The sequence below is a fragment of the Nilaparvata lugens genome, chromosome 6, assembly GCF_014356525.2.
Source record: "Nilaparvata lugens isolate BPH chromosome 6, ASM1435652v1, whole genome shotgun sequence".
NCBI classification, from domain to species: Eukaryota; Metazoa; Arthropoda; class Insecta; order Hemiptera; family Delphacidae; genus Nilaparvata; species Nilaparvata lugens.
This window is the reverse complement of record NC_052509.1, coordinates 38,033,514-38,056,164: the sequence shown is the minus strand read 5'-3', so window position 1 is coordinate 38,056,164 and position 22,651 is coordinate 38,033,514. Positions and strand designations below refer to the sequence as shown.

General features: G+C 36.3%; 1 protein-coding gene across 2 annotated transcripts in view; it reads left to right on the top strand.

Moving 5' to 3' along the window:
• LOC111057743 (probable medium-chain specific acyl-CoA dehydrogenase, mitochondrial) overlaps positions 1 to 22,651 on the top strand; it is a 95,035-nt gene that overhangs the window by 38,604 nt on the left and 33,780 nt on the right. For both annotated transcript variants that reach the window (XM_039430746.1, XM_039430747.1), the window contains exons 5-7: positions 2,664 to 2,764; positions 4,047 to 4,127; positions 6,574 to 6,813. In XM_039430746.1, coding sequence (XP_039286680.1) covers positions 2,664 to 2,764; positions 4,047 to 4,127; positions 6,574 to 6,813 — 422 coding nt within the window. The remainder of the gene's footprint in view (positions 1 to 2,663; positions 2,765 to 4,046; positions 4,128 to 6,573; positions 6,814 to 22,651) is intronic.

Genomic DNA, 22,651 nt, shown 5'->3' with positions numbered 1-22,651 from the left:
AAACGAACGGAGGCACACTGATTGAAGGAGCATTATGGGATTAGTTGGTGGGCTATTATGGGTTACAAGCGGGAGATTTCAAATTTGAGTAGGTCATGGATAAGGAAAGGTGTAGATTATAAATTGATAGAAAAGAGGAGATTTAAAATTAGAAATCCGAAATGAAGTAGAATAAAATTAGAAAATGGAATTATAGAATTGAATTGGAATGAAATTTATTATATATTTGATAGCTGTGAAATTTCTTATATATGATGAAATTTTTTTCAATTTAATTGAACAGTTGGTGTAGAGTTGATAGTTGTGGTACTATTGCTGTCTGTTGAGACCAGGACTGGAAGCAGCTCCAAGCACCCAAATAAAAGCCAATTCTTTCGTCTTGACATCTATGGAGGGGGCTGTGGGAGGGAGGGTGGCAAGGACTTTGACTTTGAAGCATTGGTCAAAGTTCTTGTTATGCTCAGAGCTTAGTAGGGCTCATCCCTACTGTTATGCTCAGTAGGGATGGGTAGGGAAGTATTATTTTTAAAGGAAGCCCTGTGATTGTTGATCCGGAGGTTTAGGGCAGTGGTGGTTTCACCTATGTAGAAGGCAGGAAAGGAGTATATAGAAGTTGCAGGAAAGGAGGTAGATGCAATTACTGGATTGATGGATTTTGTGGGTGTAGTTGGTGATAGGACTGGTAAAGGAAATGGAAGAATCAGTGATAGGACAGGTTTTACAGCAGGGGCGTTTGCAGGGTAGGGTTCCAGGTGGAGTTGGAATTTCATCAGAGGTGAGTGATTGGTTTTTATTAAAAATTCTTTTGAGGCTGGGAGGCTGCTTGTAAATGAGGGTGGGTGGTTGCTGGAAAATGTGTTTGGTAGAGGGATTGGAGGAGACGACATGGAACGATCTTTAAGGACAGTCTTGAGGTTGAGAAAACCTTCCCACGGAGCTCCGTGCGTACTCTGTGGCCACAGGACCGTTAGATTTCAAACTGCAGTCTGCTCGGTTGAGGAAGGAACTCAGTTCCCAAAAATTTTCCCCCATTTCTAATATAAGTTTTCAAGTGTTTTCAATCTATTTATGTCTTATGTCTCCTGTTTTAATTTATATTAAAGCACATACAAATTAAAGCACAGAAGACACTTTAAAGTTTGTAATGATAAATTAAAACAGGAGACACAAGACATAAATAGATTGAAAACACTTAGAAACTTACATTAGAAACGGAAATTTTCGGAAACTGAGTTTCCTTCCTCAACCGAGCAGTGAGTCAGAGCAGTGAGACTCACTGCTCGGTTGAGGAAGGAAACTCAGTTTCCGAAAATTTCCGTTTCTAATGTAAGTTTCTAAGTGTTTTCAATCTATTTATGTCTTGTGTCTCCTGTTTTAATTTATATTACAAACTTAAACGTGTCTTCTGTTATGTGCTTTAAATTAAAACAGGAGACATAAGACATAAATAGATTGAAAACACTTAAAAACTTACATTAGAAATGGTGGAAATCTGGGTCTCCTTTCTCAACTGAGCACAGACTGCAGTTTTGAATCCAACGGTCGTGTGACTACAAAGTACGCACGGAGACTCAATTGTAGCAGCAGAGACCACAGATTACGCGGACGGATGGAGAGAAAAAGGGTATAGAATATATAAATATATATAAATAAATATATATATATATCAAAATTAGAACTTTTCTGTTTTTAAAAGTTTGAACTGAAAATTGTACCTGAATACAAGTGTATGGAACATGACCTACTTTTTGGTATATATATATATATATGATATATATATATATATTCATTTATATATATTTATATATTCTATACCCTTTTTCTCTCCATCCGTCCGCGTAATCTGTGGTCTCTGCTGCTACAATTGAGTCTCCGTGCGTACTTTGTAGTCACACGACCGTTGGATTCAAAACTGCAGTCTGTGCTCTAAGGAGACCCAGATTTCCAGATTTTTATATATATATATATATATATATATATATATATATATATATTCTATACCCTTTTTCTCTCCATCCAAATTTCAAGTCATTCCGTTAATTGGGAGATGAGATATCGTGTACACAGACGCACATACACTCATACACACACACACACACACACACACACACACACACACACACATTGTGTGCGCGCGCACGTACACATTCACGCACACGCACACACCAATACCCAAAAACCACTTTTTTTGGACTCAGGGGACCTTGAAACGTATAGAAATTTGGAAATTGGGGTACCTTAATTTTTTTTGGAAAGCAATACTTATTACCATAGGTAAGGAAAGTAAAAAGGGTACTAAGATTTTTATTTTTCTTTCTATTTCTAGATTAATATTTCTTGTGAATAAGCTGATTGATTGAAAATAGTTGAACAGCTGTTCATAATTCTTTCTCTCTTCCACACAGGCACTCACATCTTCTGTTATCGACAGACGACGAAATTATCATCAGTTTTTCCAAGGATGAATAATTATTATCCTTTCGAATTTTTTATCATAAACCTACTATGCTTCAAATTTCGTGAAAATCGTTAGAGCAGTTTTCAAGATCCGTTGGAAATACATAACCAGATATCCAGATAACCATATAACCATATACAGAAATTGCTTGCTTAATATAATAGGATTGATGATGTGGTTTGTTGATGTTGAATGTGTTGAACAGGTGGTCTTGGAATGGGTGTGTTCGATGGTTGTCTGGTAGCCGAACAGCTGGCCTACGGATGCACAGGCATCATGACAGCGCTTGAAGCAAGTGGTCTTGGTGTAAGTACAATAGACTCATCACTCACATCAATAAAACAGAGTTCAAGTCAACTTGAGTAGTCTCCAGTTGTTGATTTATTTTCAATAAAACTTCAAAGTGAAGTTATTGAAGCTGAATAGAGAGCATTGAGAATCCCTCTGTATTGATTGTGTTTGCATTCATATTGTATTTATTTCTAACACACTCCTGAAATAAGGATTCAATTCTTATGGATTCAGAGTCTGAGTCTAAAATATTAGTTATTTACTAAGTTAATTCATTATGATAAACCTACTAAAGATTGAACCTGTAGTCGTTTCTGGGAGCCGAGAGAGCTCCATACATGCAACATACATGCGCGCGTGAGAGTAACAAAACTCTTGGATTAACAAAAGCGATTCACAGTAGCTAGGGTACCTAACATATTTGCCATAGACTGAAATGAATAAGCACAGTATGTGATTTAATGTGAATTCAAATATTGTGGACTGGTACTTGCAAGACAATAGATATCATATGAGTCATCACGTTTAAGCTAGGTTGTGTCACTGGTGCGGCTGGAATGATAATCGTTGAATTATAGTCGTTGAACGATGACCGTAGTGCGCCTGCTGTGCATTGTCTTCAGTGGGGTCGTCGTCTGCTGCTGGAGCAGTTATAATCGCAGTCGTTGGGTGATTCATCTCATCTCCTGTGATTGGATATGGAATAGAGTTTGAAGGCTTCTTCTTAAGGTCCTTATTGATTAAACTAGACACAAACTTAAACTGAAGTTCGGAAAGTCTGAAGAACTCTGATAACATTCTCTTCATCAGCTTGCAAATGATTGTTTAGTCTTCTCTTTGTAACCATACTCGTATTATGTGTGTGTGGCACACTTAACTTTGTTTCCAAAATGTCTTCATCTTCTAATTACAAATAACTCAGTATCCGTTTCTTCAAACTCATCATTTAGTACCGTACTTCACTTGGTAACAGAAACTTAACTGACCAAATGTATAATAATCGCATCAGGGACAATGACCACTGCACCGATTATCGTTCAACGACTATCGCTCTGGTCGCACCAGTGACAACGCTCCTTTCTACACGCAAGAGGAAACTCCATGTTTTTGTTGTCTCTTTTTTCGATGAATTGACTGTAGATAGAAGTTAAAGAATAATAGAATGTTTTCTCTATACCCTCTAAAGTTCACAAAACTAGAGATTTTGTTTTAAGCCTATTAGAGACTTGCTTGTCATCAGAACGTCTTAGATGCTGTTTTATCTTCTCAAATTGTAAAAATAATGTCTGGATTTCAGCAAACTCCAGTTCTGGTTGCCGGAAACGAAGAACAGAAAAAGAAGTACCTGGGAAGACTCGTGGAAGAACCATTACTTGCCGTAAGTATTCTTCATTCTTGATAAAAATTTACAAAAATGCAGGGGCTTTATTTGTAAGAATTTTAAAATAGTTACAAACGTGACTGTCTAGTTTGCATTGTTGCATTATATAATTGATTCAATAATTGTGTTTAATCGTGTTATTGTCTAAGGTTTTAGCGTTATAAACTTTGCTAACAAAATCATGATTTGTGTACTGGCAACGAGTGCTATTAAAAAGTACGATATAATCAGTAAAAGTTAATTGATATGAAAATCCTTCGTCTTCTTTTTTATTCTTGGATTTTTCCGTCTTTTCTTCTTCCGTTCCTTTATTTTTAGTATCCTCTTTATTATTAAGTAGGTACTAGTTTTTATTCTGTATTTTTTTCAAGAAATTTGTTTTGGATCATTTTTGTTGAAAAATATTTTTGAAAAACATTTATAATGCAACTCACTCACACCTGCGCACAGGGTTTCTTTGCAGGTGTAGATTCTTATATATATATATATATATATATATATATATATATATATATATATATATATATATATATATATATGTCTTGAAAGTGTTGTATATATATTTTTTTGAGAATCAATAAAATTTGAATTTGAATTTGAATTGTAATCTCATATTTTGTAATTGTAACATTTCACATTTAAAATATGTAAAGTGATAAAAGTAACAATGTATGGCCTTTCATGGCAAGTGGCCGATACGGTCAAAAATAGTATTGGGAGACACGATTTTGGAACAGATGTAAAACTTCAAATATCTATGCTGCGACACCTCATGACCAAGATGTGCAAAAAAGGTATTGAAATTCAACCTGGTATGTGGAGCAATTACTCGATACCTCAAAGGTAGAGGCAGAAAGAACACCTTGCTTAAATTTTACAGAGTCATGGCGATACCTACTTTGACTTACGGAAGTGAAGCATGGGAATTGATAAGGAAGAACGAATCAAGAATACAGTCAACAGAGATGTGATTCCTTAGATGAGTCAAAGGATGCACAAGAGAGGATCGGATTTGAAATGAAAATTTGATGTCCAACCAGTGTTGAGTTTGATAAAAACATATAGAAATAGGTGGTCAGATCATGTCCTTAGAATGCCACAAGACCGTTTCCCATTAAACGCCCTTCCCCACAAGTCAATAGGCAGAAGAAAAGATGGACGCTGGTACAGGCTTGAAAAGCCTAATCCATGTCGCGATGATCATGATAACAGTACCTTATGTACTAGACGTTGACTTGGAATAGAATAGAATAGATATTTAGGCATTAAGAGTTTATTGTTTGAGAAAAACAGTTATCGCGCGAAACGTAGTGGAGATGCTCCGTAGTGGTGGAACTATTTTGTTTAAGCAAAGATGTTTTATGCTCAAATCACATGAAGAAATGTTTCTACAAAATCAAATAAATACATAATATATTGTCGCCATTGTTGAGGTTATGAAGTATGAAGATGAACCTTGAACAACTATACAGGTTTGGTGAAAATTATGGAAACAGCTTAATACTTCTTTTACAAGGAAAATTTGACCCATACCTCAAACAATATTCACATTTAAAGATACTAATAAATCATACAAAAATGCAATGAATGAGTACAATAAACATCTGACAGATCAATCTTTTCTGTTAAAAGTGTAAAATATGTGATTGGATGTTTTTATATAAGTGTTTGTTTACATTTGAAAAAAAAAAATTTGAAATATTTTTTAGAATATAATATTTCTGTATAAATATAAATTGAGAGATCAGTGAAAATTTTGTGATTCCTGAAAATGTCTCTACATGGGTGTCTCCATCTTGAAATGAAACCCATCTAATGATATTTTTTTGACTTTGGAAATAATTCTATCTAATTGAGAATGTAAATGATTTTTCAACGCAGGCCCACAGACCAACCGAAACAGGCCCACCCTAAGGAGAAGTGCATACAATTTTTATTCTTTTATGTTTTGTAAAAATTTTTGTACTATGTAGTGTGAAAGTAATTTGTTTTGTTTTTTAATGATGATGGGATGCTATTATTTGAATCATTTCTATACAGTATTTTCTTTCGTTTCAAACAATGAGTTGATTGAGCTAGAATCTAGTGACTAGAAACTAGCCATTAGTTCTACCTTTACAAATAAGATTATATAGCTCTAATCCTAGCATTAGCTTGAAAATCGAGAATTAGCAATTGCCAGCTTTTATTCAACCGACCCAATATAATGATATATTATGTGAATGTAGAATGTGGTCTGATTTAAACTGAATCTCTAAATTCAAATTGAACTTTTTCGTGTAGAATATTTTATCATCTTTGTACGGTAATTGTTTTTTTATACTTTGTCGATAAAAAGAGAAAACAATACTTGAAGATATTTTCTAATAACATTTGTGTAATATTGTATATCTTTTCAAGTTAGCATATTTATTATGTTTGACATGTTTTGCTACTGTTGTAGGCGTACTGCGTGACAGAGCCGGGCGCCGGGTCGGACGTGAACGGAGTGAAGACACGCGCTGAGAAGAAGGGGGACGAGTACATCGTGAACGGCCAGAAGATGTGGATCACGAACGGCGGAGTGGCCAACTGGTACTTCCTGCTGGCGCGCACCAACCCCGACCCCAAGTGCCCTGCCAGCAAGGCGTTCACCGGATTCATTGTCGAGCGTGACTCGCCCGGTTTGCAGCCTGGTCGCAAGGTAACTACATCAATATCACAGAAATCTATTTACTAGAGTTATAGAACAAGCAGGAAACAATATTTTTCTCACATTTTCGGAGATTTAAGACATAGATGGTGGTACGTGAAATAACTGATGTTCAGAGACCAAAAACACAAATATTTTTTTCTACAACTACGCGTAAAGAAAGAATTTACATACTCAATTCTCCTCGTAAAACAGCTTATTTCTGAGGAGAATCTACTTTTTCGCTCGCTAACCATCCGCGCATGCGCAGTAGATTTTCTTTACGCTCGCTAATCATACACGCATGCGCAGAAGAGTTTCTTTACGCTCGCTAATCAGCTGATGGTAAGCAGCTCGCCAAAAAGTCAGATCTTAACCTAAAAAGTCGGTAATTGTAACTCCGCCAATATAAGTAATTAAACATAATGTCAGCAAGAAATAAAATAATGATAAATAGATCTTCAATTCCTAAAGGTGGCCTACTTACACTATATATACAATAAAATTCACTGAATACTGTGTCCAATGAAGTGCAATGCATCATCATCTCATACTGAAATGGAAATAAATAACAGCCTACATCCGTGTTCTCTAATACAAAAGATGTGCATACAGTATTAGTATTATTCTGAATAATGTAATACAGCAGAGAAGCTATTTATATCTATATGGCGCGTTTATATAATATAGTAGATTATGTTGCTGGCATGAAAGGAAGTTAGCTACAAATTAAAAATAAATTCTCTCAACGCTCCACGAGATGAAGCTTTCATGTTTCTCTCCAGAAACCATGCAACTTTTAACATGTAAACAAAAATTGGCCTATTATTATTTTTTAATTTTCTTTTTTAATTTAATTAATAATTAATAATTTATTATTTATTTTTTACTTTACTTTACTTTACTTTAGTTGGCTCTACAGTCCTGGGTGGACCTTGGCCTCCTCAACACAATGCCTCCAATCGCCTCTTCTCTGGGATCTTTGCCGCCAGTTGTTGGATACGCCCAGCACACGCAGATCACCTATCACATCATTTATCCATCTCGATCTCGGTCTTCCTCTCTTTCTCGACCCATCATTCGTCCATCCAGCAGTCTAAGTTGTGTCCTTTCCATATTCATTCTCACCACATGTCCAAGCCATTCCATCCTTCTTGCCTTAATAAATCTTACAATATTTCCTTCCCCTATAGCCTCATCGATTTCGCTGTTATGTCTGGTTCTCCAAACCCCTCCATCACATAGTGGTCCCCAGATCCTTCAATACATCTTTCTCTCGAATGACTTCAGTGCTCTTTCATCCCTGCTCAGCAATGTCCATGTCTCTGATCCATATGTCACAACCGGTCGGACTAACGTCTTGTACATTTTCACTTTAGTTGCTCTTGATACTATTCTACTCTTAAAAATCCTTTGATTTGCAAAATACCCTCGATTGCCCATCATAATTCTGCTAGAAATTTCTTGGCTAGTCTTATTGTCGGCTGTCAGTGTAACTCTAAGATACTTAAACTCGCTGACACCTTCAATGCTGCAATCATCTGATAGTATCAAGTTGTCTACGTGCCTTCTTCTTTCATTTGCAGACATTCTCATATACTTAGTCTTTCCAATATTAATTTCCAGACCCAGCTCTCTTGCTTCCTCTTTCATTGTGCTGAAAATCTCTTTCAACTTATCGTGATTCCTTGCTATCAGCACCACATCATCCGCATAGGCCAGTATTTGACTTGTTCTATTAAGTATTGTGCTACTTGTACCTATCTTCTGAAGTATTGTTTCAAGCATCAAATTGAAAAGGGTTGCCGACAGTGTGTCACCTTGTCTTACACCGGTTGTAACATTGAATGAGCGACTCAGTTTGTTTCCTATTTTAACTTGCGCTGTCGTACCATACATTGTCATCTTTATGAGACTGGTCAACTTTCTTGGGATTTCCATCTCATTTAGCACATTCATCATTCTGTCTCTTTTGATGCTATCAAATGCTTGGCGGAAGTCCACAAAGAGCATAATGCTGTTTTTCTCTGTTCCTCTGCCCAAAATTACGATATAAAATCCTTAGCATGCCTGTTTTAATAATATTTCTACATCTTTCTTCGAATAGACATTTTTTTTATTAGTTATGCTCAAGCCCATTCCATTTTATTATTTTTTTAGTATTATTTTATAAACTTATTATAGCATTTTTTATACATGACTTTGTAATGAAGAAGACTCTGAATCTATCTAGCTTTTATGCGGATATTCTTACTGGTATCTGTCTTGGCATTCCTTATTTAATGCACTTCACTCATTATACACAATAATTATTACTATTAACGGCACGTCTGGTCGGTGGACCCGGGCGGCGAGTTTTTTTTTCTTTCCAAAAACCAAGCAAGTTTTACCTTCTCTCTTCATTATATCTCTTTCTTTCTTCTTTCTTCTTCTTCTTTGCTCAGATGATAGAGTTGAGGATCTTCTGTCTGTAGAGTCGGTAGTCTGTGGGTGCCCGCTGGAGGTGGAGAACGTTTTTCGCGATGATTGTCCTGCCCCCTTTCTGAAAATATTCCATATGAATGTTCGATCGTACAATAGAAATTTCGATGAGACACTTATAATACTAAGCGAATTCCATGATAAGCCAGATGTGATAGCGCTGACGGAGGCTTGGTTGAGGGATGACAATAACCTAATTCCAATAGATGGGTATGAGGCTGTTTGCACAACAGTTTATTCTAATAGAAGTGATGGAGTTGTAGTTTACGCTAGGAAGGATATAATGACTGATTGTAGGGATCTTGGAATTGGCAGTGCCAATTGTCTGGAGGTAAAGTTGAAATTCAATAGAAAGAATGTGAAAAGTCTAACCGTTTATCGGAGCCCTAGGTCTAACTTCGGTGATTTACTTCACAGTCTAAGAAACTACTACGATGTTTTCGAGAAGAACACTATATATATAATGATAGGTGATATTAACCTGGACCTCATTGATAATAATACGATTTATGAACGCGACGAGTATCTTAATTTTTTGGTTGGGAGCGGTTTTGTTTACTGTATCAATTCTCCCACAAGGGTCTCTCCTACAACTAGTTCTTGTCTCGATCATGCGTTTGTAAGACCGATGGAAGCTCCTGTCATTAGTGCAGCCATACTCATATTACTGATCATTACGCAACTGTTATTGGCCTACAGTACCCTCCGGCAAGCAGGGTCCCGGCTCCTCTGCTTAATATCTCTCCATTCCGCAAGATCAATTTTAGAATTTTTGCTAACAAAATAAGAAATGAAACATGGCAAACTGTAATCAATGAATATGATACCAATATAAGTTCTGATAACTTTATGGAAATAGTTGAAAAAAATCTAAATGAAGCAAAATACACACCAATTAATCCTACTAGTAGAACAAGAGTCATAAAACCGTGGATAACTCCTGCTCTTGTGCGTTCAATACGTGAGAGAGACAGATTGGGGAAACGATTGAAGAATGAACCCTTTAACACAGTCTTGAAAATACATTATAAAAATTACCGGAACAGACTTTCTAATTTAATCCATGCAACCAAAAAACAATACTATAGTAACCTTATAGCTGAGAATACAAATAACCCCAAAAAATTATGGAGAGTAGTAAATGAACTGACAGGAAGACAAAAAAACTAATTATTTTCCAATTTCAGATTTTACCCAGAATTACAATAATATGGATAGCATCAAGCAAGTGACAGACAATTTCAATAATTATTACTCCAAGGTAGGGTATAATCTAGCTGCAGCTCTGAATTCGGGTGGTGAAAGGATTGTAGCAGATGAAGATTTTTCCAATCCAAATACTTTCTTTTTCCAAGCTGTAACAGAGGCGGAAATTACTTCAATAATCCTTTCCATGAAGGGTGACTCTGCCCTTGGATTTGATGGTATTGCAGCGTTCCCTAGTTAAGAATAATGTTGAATACTTTGCTAAACCTTTAGCTCACATAATAATAGCATGAGACAAGGCGTTTTTCCAAGGGCCCTGAAAGTAGCAACTGTCATTCCCATACACAAGGGTGGAGATAAGAATGCATACCCAAATTTCAGACCTATATCACTCCTTTCTGTTTTCTAAAATCTTGGAAAGGGTGGTGAGGGTACAGCTAAGTAACTTTCTTGAAGCTCACAAAATTATAGCTCCAGAGCAGTATGGATTCAGGGAGGGGGTCGGTGTTAATGAGGCCTTATTTGACTTCGCAACATCTGCCTTCAATAGTTTGTCTCGGGGCAACTGCCTGGTCGCTGCTTTCCGTGATCTGGCGAAAGCATTTGACTCCATTGATAGAAGAGCACTGCTCATGAAGCTGGAGCATGTCGGGGTACGTGGCATTTCCCTGGATTGGTTCACAGATTACCTCACTAATCGCAAACTGGTGGTTAGAGTGTTGAACATTGAAAGCTCCATGGCTACTGTAGACTACGGGGTAGTACAGGGCAGCACACTCGGTCCCCTTCTGTTTCTTATTTATATAAATAATAAAGTGAAGGTAGAATCCAGGGGGAAAATGTTCCTTTTTGCAGACGATGCAGCTGTACTGTTTGAAGGCAAAACATGGAATGGTTCTTATAGGAGAGCTAATGAGGGCCTTAACACCCTGAAAAAATGGTTTGATCAAAACTCCTTGACCTTAAATACAAACAAAACAAAAGTAATGCCTCTGCAACTCAGTAATCATAATGTTAATATAAGGGATGGATTGTCTATTATTATTCATACATGTCCGGATCCTACTACATGCAATTGTCAGGAGCTGGAGCAGGTCTCTGAGTATAGATACCTTGGTGTATACTTTGATAAGAATCTAAGATGGGATAAGCACACAACGCACCTAAAGCAAAAGCTCAGAAAATATATATATTTATTTAAAAAGTTAAACTCCCTACTAGATCATTCTATTATAAGATTGTCATAATTTGCTTATGTTCAGGCACTGCTCCACAGTGGTATTGTTGTATGAGGGGGTGCCTTTATGAACGTCTTGAAGCCGCTGCTGATTGTGCAGAAGGCAGTTATCAAGGCTGCGACAGGCCATCCAAGACGTTATCCTACTGATCAGCTTTTCATGGAGTTTCAGGTTTTGGTTATTCGACAGCTTTTTATCAAGGCACTACTTGTGCATATGCAAAAAAGAAGGGAAAGTTTAAATATAATTTTATCATGACCATTTCACACGTGCCTCTAGCATTAGCAACATAAGGATGCCTAGATTGACGAGTCTGGCCTCATCCCGATGCCCCTATTATATTGCTCATCGCTTGTGTTGCAACATGCCTGTTCAGTTGTCAATCTTTAACACATACAGTAATGCCGCGTACAAGAAAATGTTGCTCTCTTGGCTGTTTATCATTTCTAGAAGGTTTTTTGAAAATAATAATCTGTTTTTAATTTGCTATCTCCGTCTCTGGTATGCGCTTGCCTGGCGGCCCTGATGGATGATCCTCGACCCAAATTAAAACTTTTCTATTTTGTACTTTCTTCTTACTATCTCTCTCTTTCTATCTATCTGTCTCCCTTTTACTCTCTCTTTCTTCCCCCTTCTCTTCCCTTCTTCCATTTTTTCTCTCTCTCTCTTTAGTTAGTTTTTCCTCTTGTTTCCTCCTCTGAATTAAAATGAATATATTAAATGATTCGGACTCTTCTTCGCACACAGGCATCATAGCCCATGTGAAGAAAATTTCCTATAATGCTTTCTATAATTTTTTATAATGTGTATTTATAAAAAGGAATACATTGATTTGATTTGATTTGAACAGGTTTGGGCAGTTGTAGAAAAAATTTTGTATGTAATTCGCGCGTAATGCTTCTTATCGCTCTTGCAAAATTATCACGCTCCACTTCGCGTCGCGTGATAACTGTTTTATATTTTTCAATATATTATGCATTGTTTTTGTGTATTATTTTGAGACAAAATAAATTGGATTTTTATTTAAATAACTGGATGTACAAGTAAGAGAATTGCAACTAGGAGAGAATGATGAAGACATAGTAGTGGTTCGCGATAATTTTGCGAAGCAATAACGAAGTTTTACGCTCGAATTATATTTACGATTTTTTCTACAACTGCAGTATGGGGTTACAATAATTTATTTATTTATTGAAAAAATAAACTAACATGGAATGAAATAACAGGCTCTAGCCCAAAACATTTTCTGTTCCTAAATTTTGTCCAATAACATTTCTAATGTAGGGTTGAGTCACTACCTCCGTAATCAGAGGTGTTTACGGAGGTAGTGGTTGAGTTCACATTACACAGTTTTCACTTGGAAAAAAATAAAAATAAATAATTGGACTATATACAACATATAAGTTAAGTAATGTAGTTACTTTTAAAAATAAATAATTGGACTATATACAACATATAAGTTAAGTAATGTAGTTCGTTTTGGTTCTAAAACTAAACTGTTCATTTCTGTAAAATCAACAAATTATAATGATAGGGATAGTGTAGCTGATGAACAGCTGGGTTTACTAACTGCTCTCCCCCCAGTCTTCACTATCCCTGCAACAAACATAAAAACAAAATAACAATGAAAACAAGCCTATGTTAGTTCGTTTGCCAATCTGGCGATCGCCTCTTGACTCTTCTTATCTCATGAACATGTTCTATGTAAGAACGTTTCGTCAATCCTTGCAATTTCCCAAGCTTCTATCGATTCCTTGAGAGAAGTTCCTGAACAATAAAAGGTCCTATAAAACGGTGATCTGCCTTAGTCCGTTTATAATGGTTCTTTTTGAAGACTATATCACCAACTCTAATCTTTTCATCCACTTGTTCGGTTTCCAAATTATGCCGAGCGATTCTATTCTTCTCTTTACACATCTTTTCCCAAATTGGTTTGTGCATCACATGCTGATGAATTAATTGCAGAGGCGTAAGGCCTGTTGTTGAATGAATGCTATTGTTGTAAACAAATATTGCCCTCGCCATAGCTTCTTTTCCAGTTATTGATTTATCAGCCTCTAATAGATGAAGGTGCTCTGTTGAAGTATTATGTAATCTCTCAATCATGCCGTGGGATCTTGGGTGTCCTGTTGTTGTAAAATGACTTGCGATTCCGAACTCTTGTAATACTGCCTTCACTTGATTATTGCAAAACTCTTTCCCTCGGTCCATAATTAACTCCTGTGGATTTTGGTATAACCTCAAAAGTCTTATCAGATTTACTACTAAGCATTAATTTAGCTGTCTTGTTTTCAAGAGGCCAAGCGGTGGCAAATTTAGTGAACCGATCAATTGAAGTTAAATATTTTTCTTTGTTGTAATGGAAAACATCGACTTCCATTGTATGGAAGGATCGTTCAGGTGTAGGTCTTAACTGTAGAGGTGTCTTGTAAGGGGCTCTATCATTCAACTTTTTCACAAGTTTCGCATGCACTTAGAACATTATTCACAGTTTTGAACATATTGAGCTAATAATACTGTCGTTTGAGATGTTGAACAGTCTCTTTAACTCCTCGATGATTAGTTCTCCCAACATGTTACTGTTTGATTATATTATCTTGTTGTATCCTATCTTCTATTGTTTCTACCTTTTTATTACACATGAAGAATTTTATTTTCTTATCCCATTCTTTACTTTTATAGAGATTTTAATCTTATCCTTTAATAGTTGATCGTCCGAATAGATATAATAGATTTTACCCTTGACTGTTATTTCTCAAATTGTATTCATAAAGTCACCATCTGAAATTTGAGGAGGGATAATAATAGTTGTAATTCTGATAGGCCCATACCTATGCATGTTAGTCTCAATTATTCCATCTTGTTTCTTTAACAGGACTATTTGGTTCCTTTTATCATTGAAGATGTCACTTATTACTTCAATCTCATTTGGTTCAATTGTCAAGTATTCATTGCTCTCTTCCATTGAATTGACAGATAATGGATTAATATTTCTTGATAGGCGATCTTCAACAAAATTGTCGGTTCATTTTATGTGTCTGATTTTAAAATTGTAGACAGCTAATTTTTCTTTGCATTTTGTGATTTGTGCAGAGGTTTCGTTCAATTTGCTTAATTTTCATAATAATGGCGGCATATTAGGGGTTGTAAGCTGAATAGAGGTAAGGGAGGCCTCAAGTTGTCTCTACACCATACAACTGCTAACAGCTCTCTTTCAATTGGTAGAGAGTTAGTGGGGAGGATATTTTTAATATTCTTTCCGAAGAATGGACATTGATATGTCCAAAGCTCCGCCAATTTATGTAGATGCATAACAATATAATTATTATCTGTAGTTATTATATTACAAATTGCTTTTTCATATCATATACAGTTCAATAACTATTTTCTTAGTCTATATTATGTAAATTCATCTATAATTTTGCTGTATTGTAAGCTATTGTATATAAGTGTATAAGCCAGTATATATTGTAATCTACATAAATAAAGTACTCAATCAATCAATGGTGCTGTAACGTCTCTCTGTGGCCGGCTGACAGTGCAACTACTTGCAAATGCAACACGTGCATCATCCTCTGCCAAAACTCCCCCCCCCCCCTATTGCTTCCCCACTAGCATCGGTTGCTGAAGGTTTGCAAACTGGAGAACCGGTGGAGAGCAAATTGCTCTCTTACATTTTTCTACTGCTTGTATAACATCAGACGACATATTGAACCGCACTCCCTTCCTTAATAAATTTGTCAGTGGCTCTGTCATCTGTGCAAAATTATTAATGAATTTTCGGTAGTAGCCTACCATTCCTAAAAATGTTTTTATCTCCTTAATATTCTTGAGAATAGGAATTTCTAGTATGGCACTTATTTTATTATTATCTGGGTGAATTCCACTAGCTGAAATTACATGTACCATAAACTTCACTTCTGGTTGACATAAGTTTGTTTTTTCTCTTGAGACCTTAAATCCAAATTCTCTCATTCTTTCAAACAGTTGCGTAAGATGTTGTTTATGATCATGAAGGTTGTTACTGAATACCACAATATCATCCATGTAAATTTGGATTGCTTGCTCATCTATGTTTTCCAAGAATTCATCCATAAGTCTTTGAAAAGTAGATGCAGCATTTTTCAAACAAAATGGCATTCTTGTGAACTCGTAATGTCCTCTTTCAAAACTGAATGCTGTTTTCTCAATATCATTTGGGTTCAGTTTGATCTGATGGTAACCAGATATTAGGTCCAAAGTGCTAAAACCCTGCGCTCCCCTCATCCTGTCAACCATATCTTCCAAACGTGGAAGGGGATACTCTTCTGACTCAGTCTGATCATTCAGTTGTCTAGAATCTACAACTCTGTACTTTGGTGGTTCTCCCGGGGCAGCCTTTTTAGGAACAACCCATAATGGACTACAAAATGGAGATATGACTTTCTAATAATATCCTGTTTGAGCATGTCTTCAATGGCTCATATTATAAAACCAGAGCAAATGCTCATGAGCAAGAGCATGGAGCATAAGGTTTTGCTCATGAGCAAAAGGTAGAAGCAAAAGCATTTGCTCATTTTTATGTGATTAAGCTTTACCTTATGCTCCTGAACTCTGGAGCAAATTGTCACGTATTTTGAAGATTTTTCATCAGCTGATTCGCTTTTGTAGCCTTACTTTGTTTTTATATCTCACGGAAGCGCTAAATATGCAATTAGGGGGCACCGCTTGTGTTTGCCTCGTCTGTTCTGTTTTCTATTTATGAATAGATTTTTAGGTTAGTTGAGTTTAGAATTTTGAAATTATAGCGTGAAAAAATGTCATATCTATAATAATCTTCAGCATATTCTTATAATATCAATAGCCTTCTTATAATCGTCTACACTCTCATCTTCTTAAATGCCTATTTCCTATTTTGTGATGGCTATCTTTATATCAGGTAGCTAGGTATCTTTTGTATTTATTCTTTTGTGGGAATAATGGTGATATATATCATGGTTGAATCTGAAAAGAGTTTTATAGTTCTCAACTATTGGTTGTGATCGTATCTGGTATAGTTTCCTCTTCCTCATACGAATTAGTTGAACCATTTTACTATAAGCAAAAGGTGATAAGCTCCTCTACACTAGACTCACCTTTTTGAATCATTTGCTTCAAAAGTTGAGCAAATGCTCTAGTTTATTCATACAATTTTGAGTATAAGCTTTTACTTTTGAGCAAATGCTCAAACTATTTTTTTGATGAGCATGAGCAAAAGGTTTTGATCACGTTTATTCATAGAAAATGTAGCAAATGCTCCATATTTTAGAAGAATAAGTGTAATAGAATTGGACTCAACACGAGCTTTATTCGACATTAAATATGTGTCTTAGTAACAGAGATAACAGATTATAAATATTACAGCTGTTTTATCATCACAATCTTCCCCCCTTAATATCAATCGGCACTCGTGGGGTATGGGGCGAGCTGGCGAAGTGAGACTGTCGATTCTCTGCCGTCGTTGTGGCGAACAAACGCATATTCAGGGTTACTCTCGATTAATTCAACTTTTTCAACTTGCGATTCTTGTTTTGAGTTTTTGTCAACCATACTGGTCCAGGTGTCAATAGCCAGGTGGTAATGGTTTTCCATTACTTGAGTTTCTTGCATGTAAAAACATCCGCTCATGTGGTGTGCAGTTGGTGCTTGTGCATAATAGGGAACGAATAGAGTTAAGGGCATCGGGGAGAACTTGTTCCCAGTGACTGTTGTTCAAACCTCTCGATTTTAGGGCTAGCATCACACTTTTCCATATAACTCCATTGTACCGTTCGACTTGCCCATTACCGGCTGGATTATAGGGCGATGTTCTGCTGCTGGCAATTCCTTTTGATAGTAGGAAATTTTTCAAAGCTGATGACATAAACGATGTTCCTCTATCGGAATGTATGTAAGACGGTACACCAAAAAGAGAGAATAGTGATGTAAGGTGTTTTATTACTGTATTAGTAGTCATGTCAGGACAGGGGAAGGCAAATGGGAATCTGGAATATTCGTCTATAAGAACTAAAATATACTTGTTCCTTGAACTTGATTGTAGTGGGCCTTTGAAATCCATATTAAGACGTTCAAATGGTCGAGTTGCTTTGATAAGGCGGCCAGTTCCTTTGGCATAGCGTGGTTTCATTTCAGAACATGTAATACATTTGGAACATACTTCTTTTACATCATCTATTGAATATGGTAAGTTCTTTGTTTTGGTCCAATGATGGAGTCGAGTAACTCCTGGATGACACAGGTCCTCATGAATTTTTATCAGTTTCTTTATATCTGTATGGCATCCAACAGTGGCACAGACTCTTGATAGTGTATCTGCTGGTATATTCTCTTTTCCAACTCTATAAATTATATTGAACTTATATTCTGACAATTCAAGGCGCCATCGTTGGATTTTGTCATTCTTAATCTTGCTGGTTTGTTTATTACTAAACATGAATGAAACTGATTTCTGGTCTGTGATAAGTGTAAATTCTCGTCCAAGTAAGTAATGTCGCCATTTCCTGATTGATTCCACAATGGCATAAGCTTCTTTTTCCACTGCAGAGTGCCTAGTTTCAGATGTGGAAAGAGTTCTTGAGAAAAACGCCACTGGTCTCTCATTCTGTGTTAATACTGCTCCAATAGCGTAATCTGAGGCATCAGTTTCCAAAGTGAACGGGACTTTTTCATCAATGTGCACTAGAACTGCAGATCCTATTTCTTTCTTTAATGATTCAAATATATTTCTGCATTCTTCATTCAACGGGAAGTGAGTATTATGCACAAGTGGATGGATCTTTTTTGAAAATTCTTTTATCCATTTGGAGTAGTGTGCAAGCATTCCAAGGACACGCTTCAATTCTTTCTGATTTTTTGGAGCTGGTAAGTCAAGGAGTGGTTTCAATCGATCTGGATCGGGCTTAATCATACCCTGACCAATTTCGAATCCCAGAAAGGTTAAATTCTCCATAGATATTTTACACTTTTCTTCATTAATCGTGAGGCCATATTTTTCTGTTGCTCTCCAGAAATTTTCTAAATTTTCATCATGTTCTTCTTGGGTCCTTCCGCATACAATAATATCATCTAAATAGGCATAACATGATGTCAAATTTTCTTGTTCTATGATTTGATCAATCACTTTCTGGAAAGCAGCTACTCCATTCGTGACTCCGAACGGAATTCTTTTGAATTGATACAGTTTGTGTCCAACTTCAAATGCGGTGAAATGCCTTTCCTCAGGCAAGATTGGTATCTGGTGATAGGCAGATTTCAGGTCAATGGATGAGAATATTTTATATTGCGCTACCTTATTGACTAATTCTTCCATTAGTGGTAGTGGATAGGCATCCAAATTCGTGAATTTGTTGATGGTCTGTGAATAGTCAATCACCATACGTTTCTTTTGGTTCTCTCTTGAAGTAACAAATGCTTGAGCTCTCCAAGAAGAATGACTATTTTCTATAATATCAGCATCTTTAAGCCGTTTGACTTCATTCATCATAAACAAGTAATCCTCTTCTGAATGTCGTCTCGATTTAGTTATTATAGGCCGACAGTCCGGTTGAAGATCACGAAACAATGAGACAGGTTCTACTGTAGCTTGGGCTAGAGCACACTTTTTAATTTCATAAGTAGGCCTTCTTGCGTCATTGTCTTCATTCAGTTGTAGTGCTGCTTTAGATCCACCGAAATCAAAAGTGATGGATGAAAAGTTCTTTAGAAAATCGTGTCCCAAAATTACACTAGCGCAACATTTGTTCAATACGATCAAAGGAAAATCATTATATTCTTCGTTCTGGAAATATATTTCACTCAAAGCGCACTCAGTTGTTTTAGTGTTGCAGGCACTTGAAGCAAATGTAATCAAATTGGAATATGGCATAGTTTTCATCTTTGATTGTACTACTAGTTTCTTATCTATAAAACTTGCTGTGCTCCCAGTGTCTAATAGTGCCAATGTATCTATTCCATTAACACGTATAGGAACAAGACATTTTGAGAGGTCAGTGCTGGTATTTGCTGCTGAAATTACTGTGGCAGATACCATTTGGTTTTTTTTATCGTTTCGTGCTCTGCATACTTTTGAAAAATGGCCTATTCGATTACAAGTTAGGCATGGTTGTCCTTTTGCTGGGCATTGGCTATTATCAGTATGATTATTATAGCCACAAAATCTGCATTGAATCTTCTTTTGGTAAGAATTACGGACTAAAGTCGTTTTCTCGGTATTTTTATTCTCGTTTGCTAGGACTGTGTTAACATATTCTGAACTGGTTTCGTATTCTTTAGCAATGTTTTCAGCATTCTCTAACATTCGTGCTTGTGAGATAGCGTTTTGCAAAGTTAGCGATTTCATTTCGAAAAGATGTTGTCTGATTTTCGATGATTCTAATCCGGAGATGAACGCGTCTCGGATATATTCACTTTTGTTATCGTCAGCCGTGACTGCTTGAAAGTTACATGGTAAACTTAGCCGTTTTAGTTTATTATAGAATTGATCAATTGATTCTTCATGGGTTTGTTTTGCTTTAGATAAGCAGTAACGTGCATGTACTACATTTTGAGGTTTTATAAAGATTTCTTCAAGAGTTGTTATAGCTTCTTCAAATGATATACAATTGCAAATACTTTCAAAAATATTCGGTGACACATAATTGATTAAAACATTCAATTCATGCTTTTTCGGGATTGAACTGTTTTTTAAGAAGTTTAAAAATGTTACCTTCCAATGTCTCCACGTTTTCGGTGCTTCATCTGAATCTTGGTCAATCGATAAAACTGTTGGTTTCAGTATTTTTCCAAGCATTTGGTTTTGCGAATCGTTTTCTCCTTCACTGACTAAATCTTGACGTTTACTCGTTTTTCTTTTCGGACCCATTTATTTTATTTTTAATGTCGAATAAATTGTAATAGAATTGGACTCAACACGAGCTTTATTCGACATTAAATATGTGTCTTAGTAACAGAGATAACAGATTATAAATATTACAGCTGTTTTATCATCACAATAAGCAAATGCTCAACTTATTCATATGGCCCAATATGTTCTTTGATATTTTTTTTTATTGAATGCGGATATCTTCTAGACCTTACAAATTTAGGTTTTGATGATTTTAGTTGAATTGAATGATGAACTCTTTCAGTAGTAGTTAAGACTTCTGCCTCTTTATAAACAGTGTCGTTGTACTTGTCTAGTATGTAGGATGCTAGCTGTGCTCTTTCCTTGGTCAACTGCATCTCATCTGTATTATCCTGTCTAGTAATGGAACCCATATAAATACGATTGTTTGTTGAAATTGAACTTCTTGCTTTATAAATCTTATTCCTTAATTTGATAATCCATTGGTCCTTGTAAATTCTAGGAGCTCCCTTAACTTCTTTCATCACGTCACATCCAATTATGATGTCATACTTTTTATTATTAATTTCTGCCACATGCACTCTTATAATTTCGTGTATCCCTACTAATCCAAATAGATCTATATCTACTTCTCCTTTCAGAGCTCTCTTTCCAGTCAATGAAAAATTTGACAGGAGCATCTTTTAATCATTAAGCTACTGTCTATTTTTCTCAATGCTCTTTCAGATGTCAATGTACTATCTGATACTGTGTCCAACAAGCAATTAACATCTCAGTCCTTTACAAAAAATACAGGCAACTCACCCTTCAAGCACACTCTTCTTGTAATCTTGCTGCCTATATTCCTTGAACCAGATCCTAAAGGACTCGCCACACCAAGCTCGCCAGTACCGCCGAGGTAGTACCGCTGGTGGTACCTAGTTTTCTCGGCTGAGCACGCCACACCGAAAAACGTCCGCTAGCGGTAGTCTCCGAGTAGTGAGTCTAGTAGTGGGGGGAGGGCGTGACTACAGCACTCAGCACTGCGCTACCTCTTCGAATCGCCTGCCATGTATTCAGGTTGAGCGCGCCACACTGAGCTCGCTTTGTCCGCCGTACTACCTCTCAGCGAACTTTTGTTGAATCGCCTAGCAGGCGGTCGTAGGTGGTAGTGAGGTGGTACCGCCGCGGTAGTGAACTCGGTGTGGCGCGATCAACCTGAATACATGGCTAGCGATTTTTAAAACTTCGCTACCGCCGCGGTAGCGAGCTTGGTGTGGCGTGCCCTTTAATCTTGTTTCTCATTTTTCTTTGGCTTTTTGTCAATTCCTCTCAGTTTGGGCCAATCTTTTTTTGAATATTTTCTGTACTGCTCCTCGTATCTACTACTATTTCCACAGTCTGATGAGTGAGAGGAATATTCTTCTTCCGTTTCGGGGTCAGAAAGTTGTCTTGGTCTGTGTTCTACTCTTCGCACAGTGTTTACATTTATCCTTCTGGGTCCAACATTTTTTCCATGATGTGTCTTTTGTTCATGTTTTCGCCGATAAATATATGGACAGTTTCTGGCAAAATGCCCTTCTTCACTGCACTCCCAGTGCATAAATACACTATGTAATTCTGATTTTGAATGTTTATAGATTGATAGAAATGCCAAATAATAAATTATAAACACAAATTCTTGAAATGTTCTAAAAAAATATAATAATAATATAAAATATATTGAAAAATTTTGAGCCTAGAATTCGAACATCTTCATTACGATGCACCACATAAATATAATACTCTTACTATACTTAATAATCTATATCTACACTATAATGAAAGAAAGAATCGGTTCAGGGATGTAGGCGATTAGAGATAGACGAATGACACGACGCATCATCTCGTCTGAACTACTGAACTGATAAACTTAAAATTTTGCAAAAAATCTTAATTTACCAAGGATGGACATAAGTTTATTTTCATTGCTATTAATCAATTCTAATTTAATAATTAGAACAAACGTATTCAATTTGTGATTCAAAGTTCTCGCAACGATAAAAAACCAACCAAACAGAGCTTTCTCCAATAATAATTGATACCG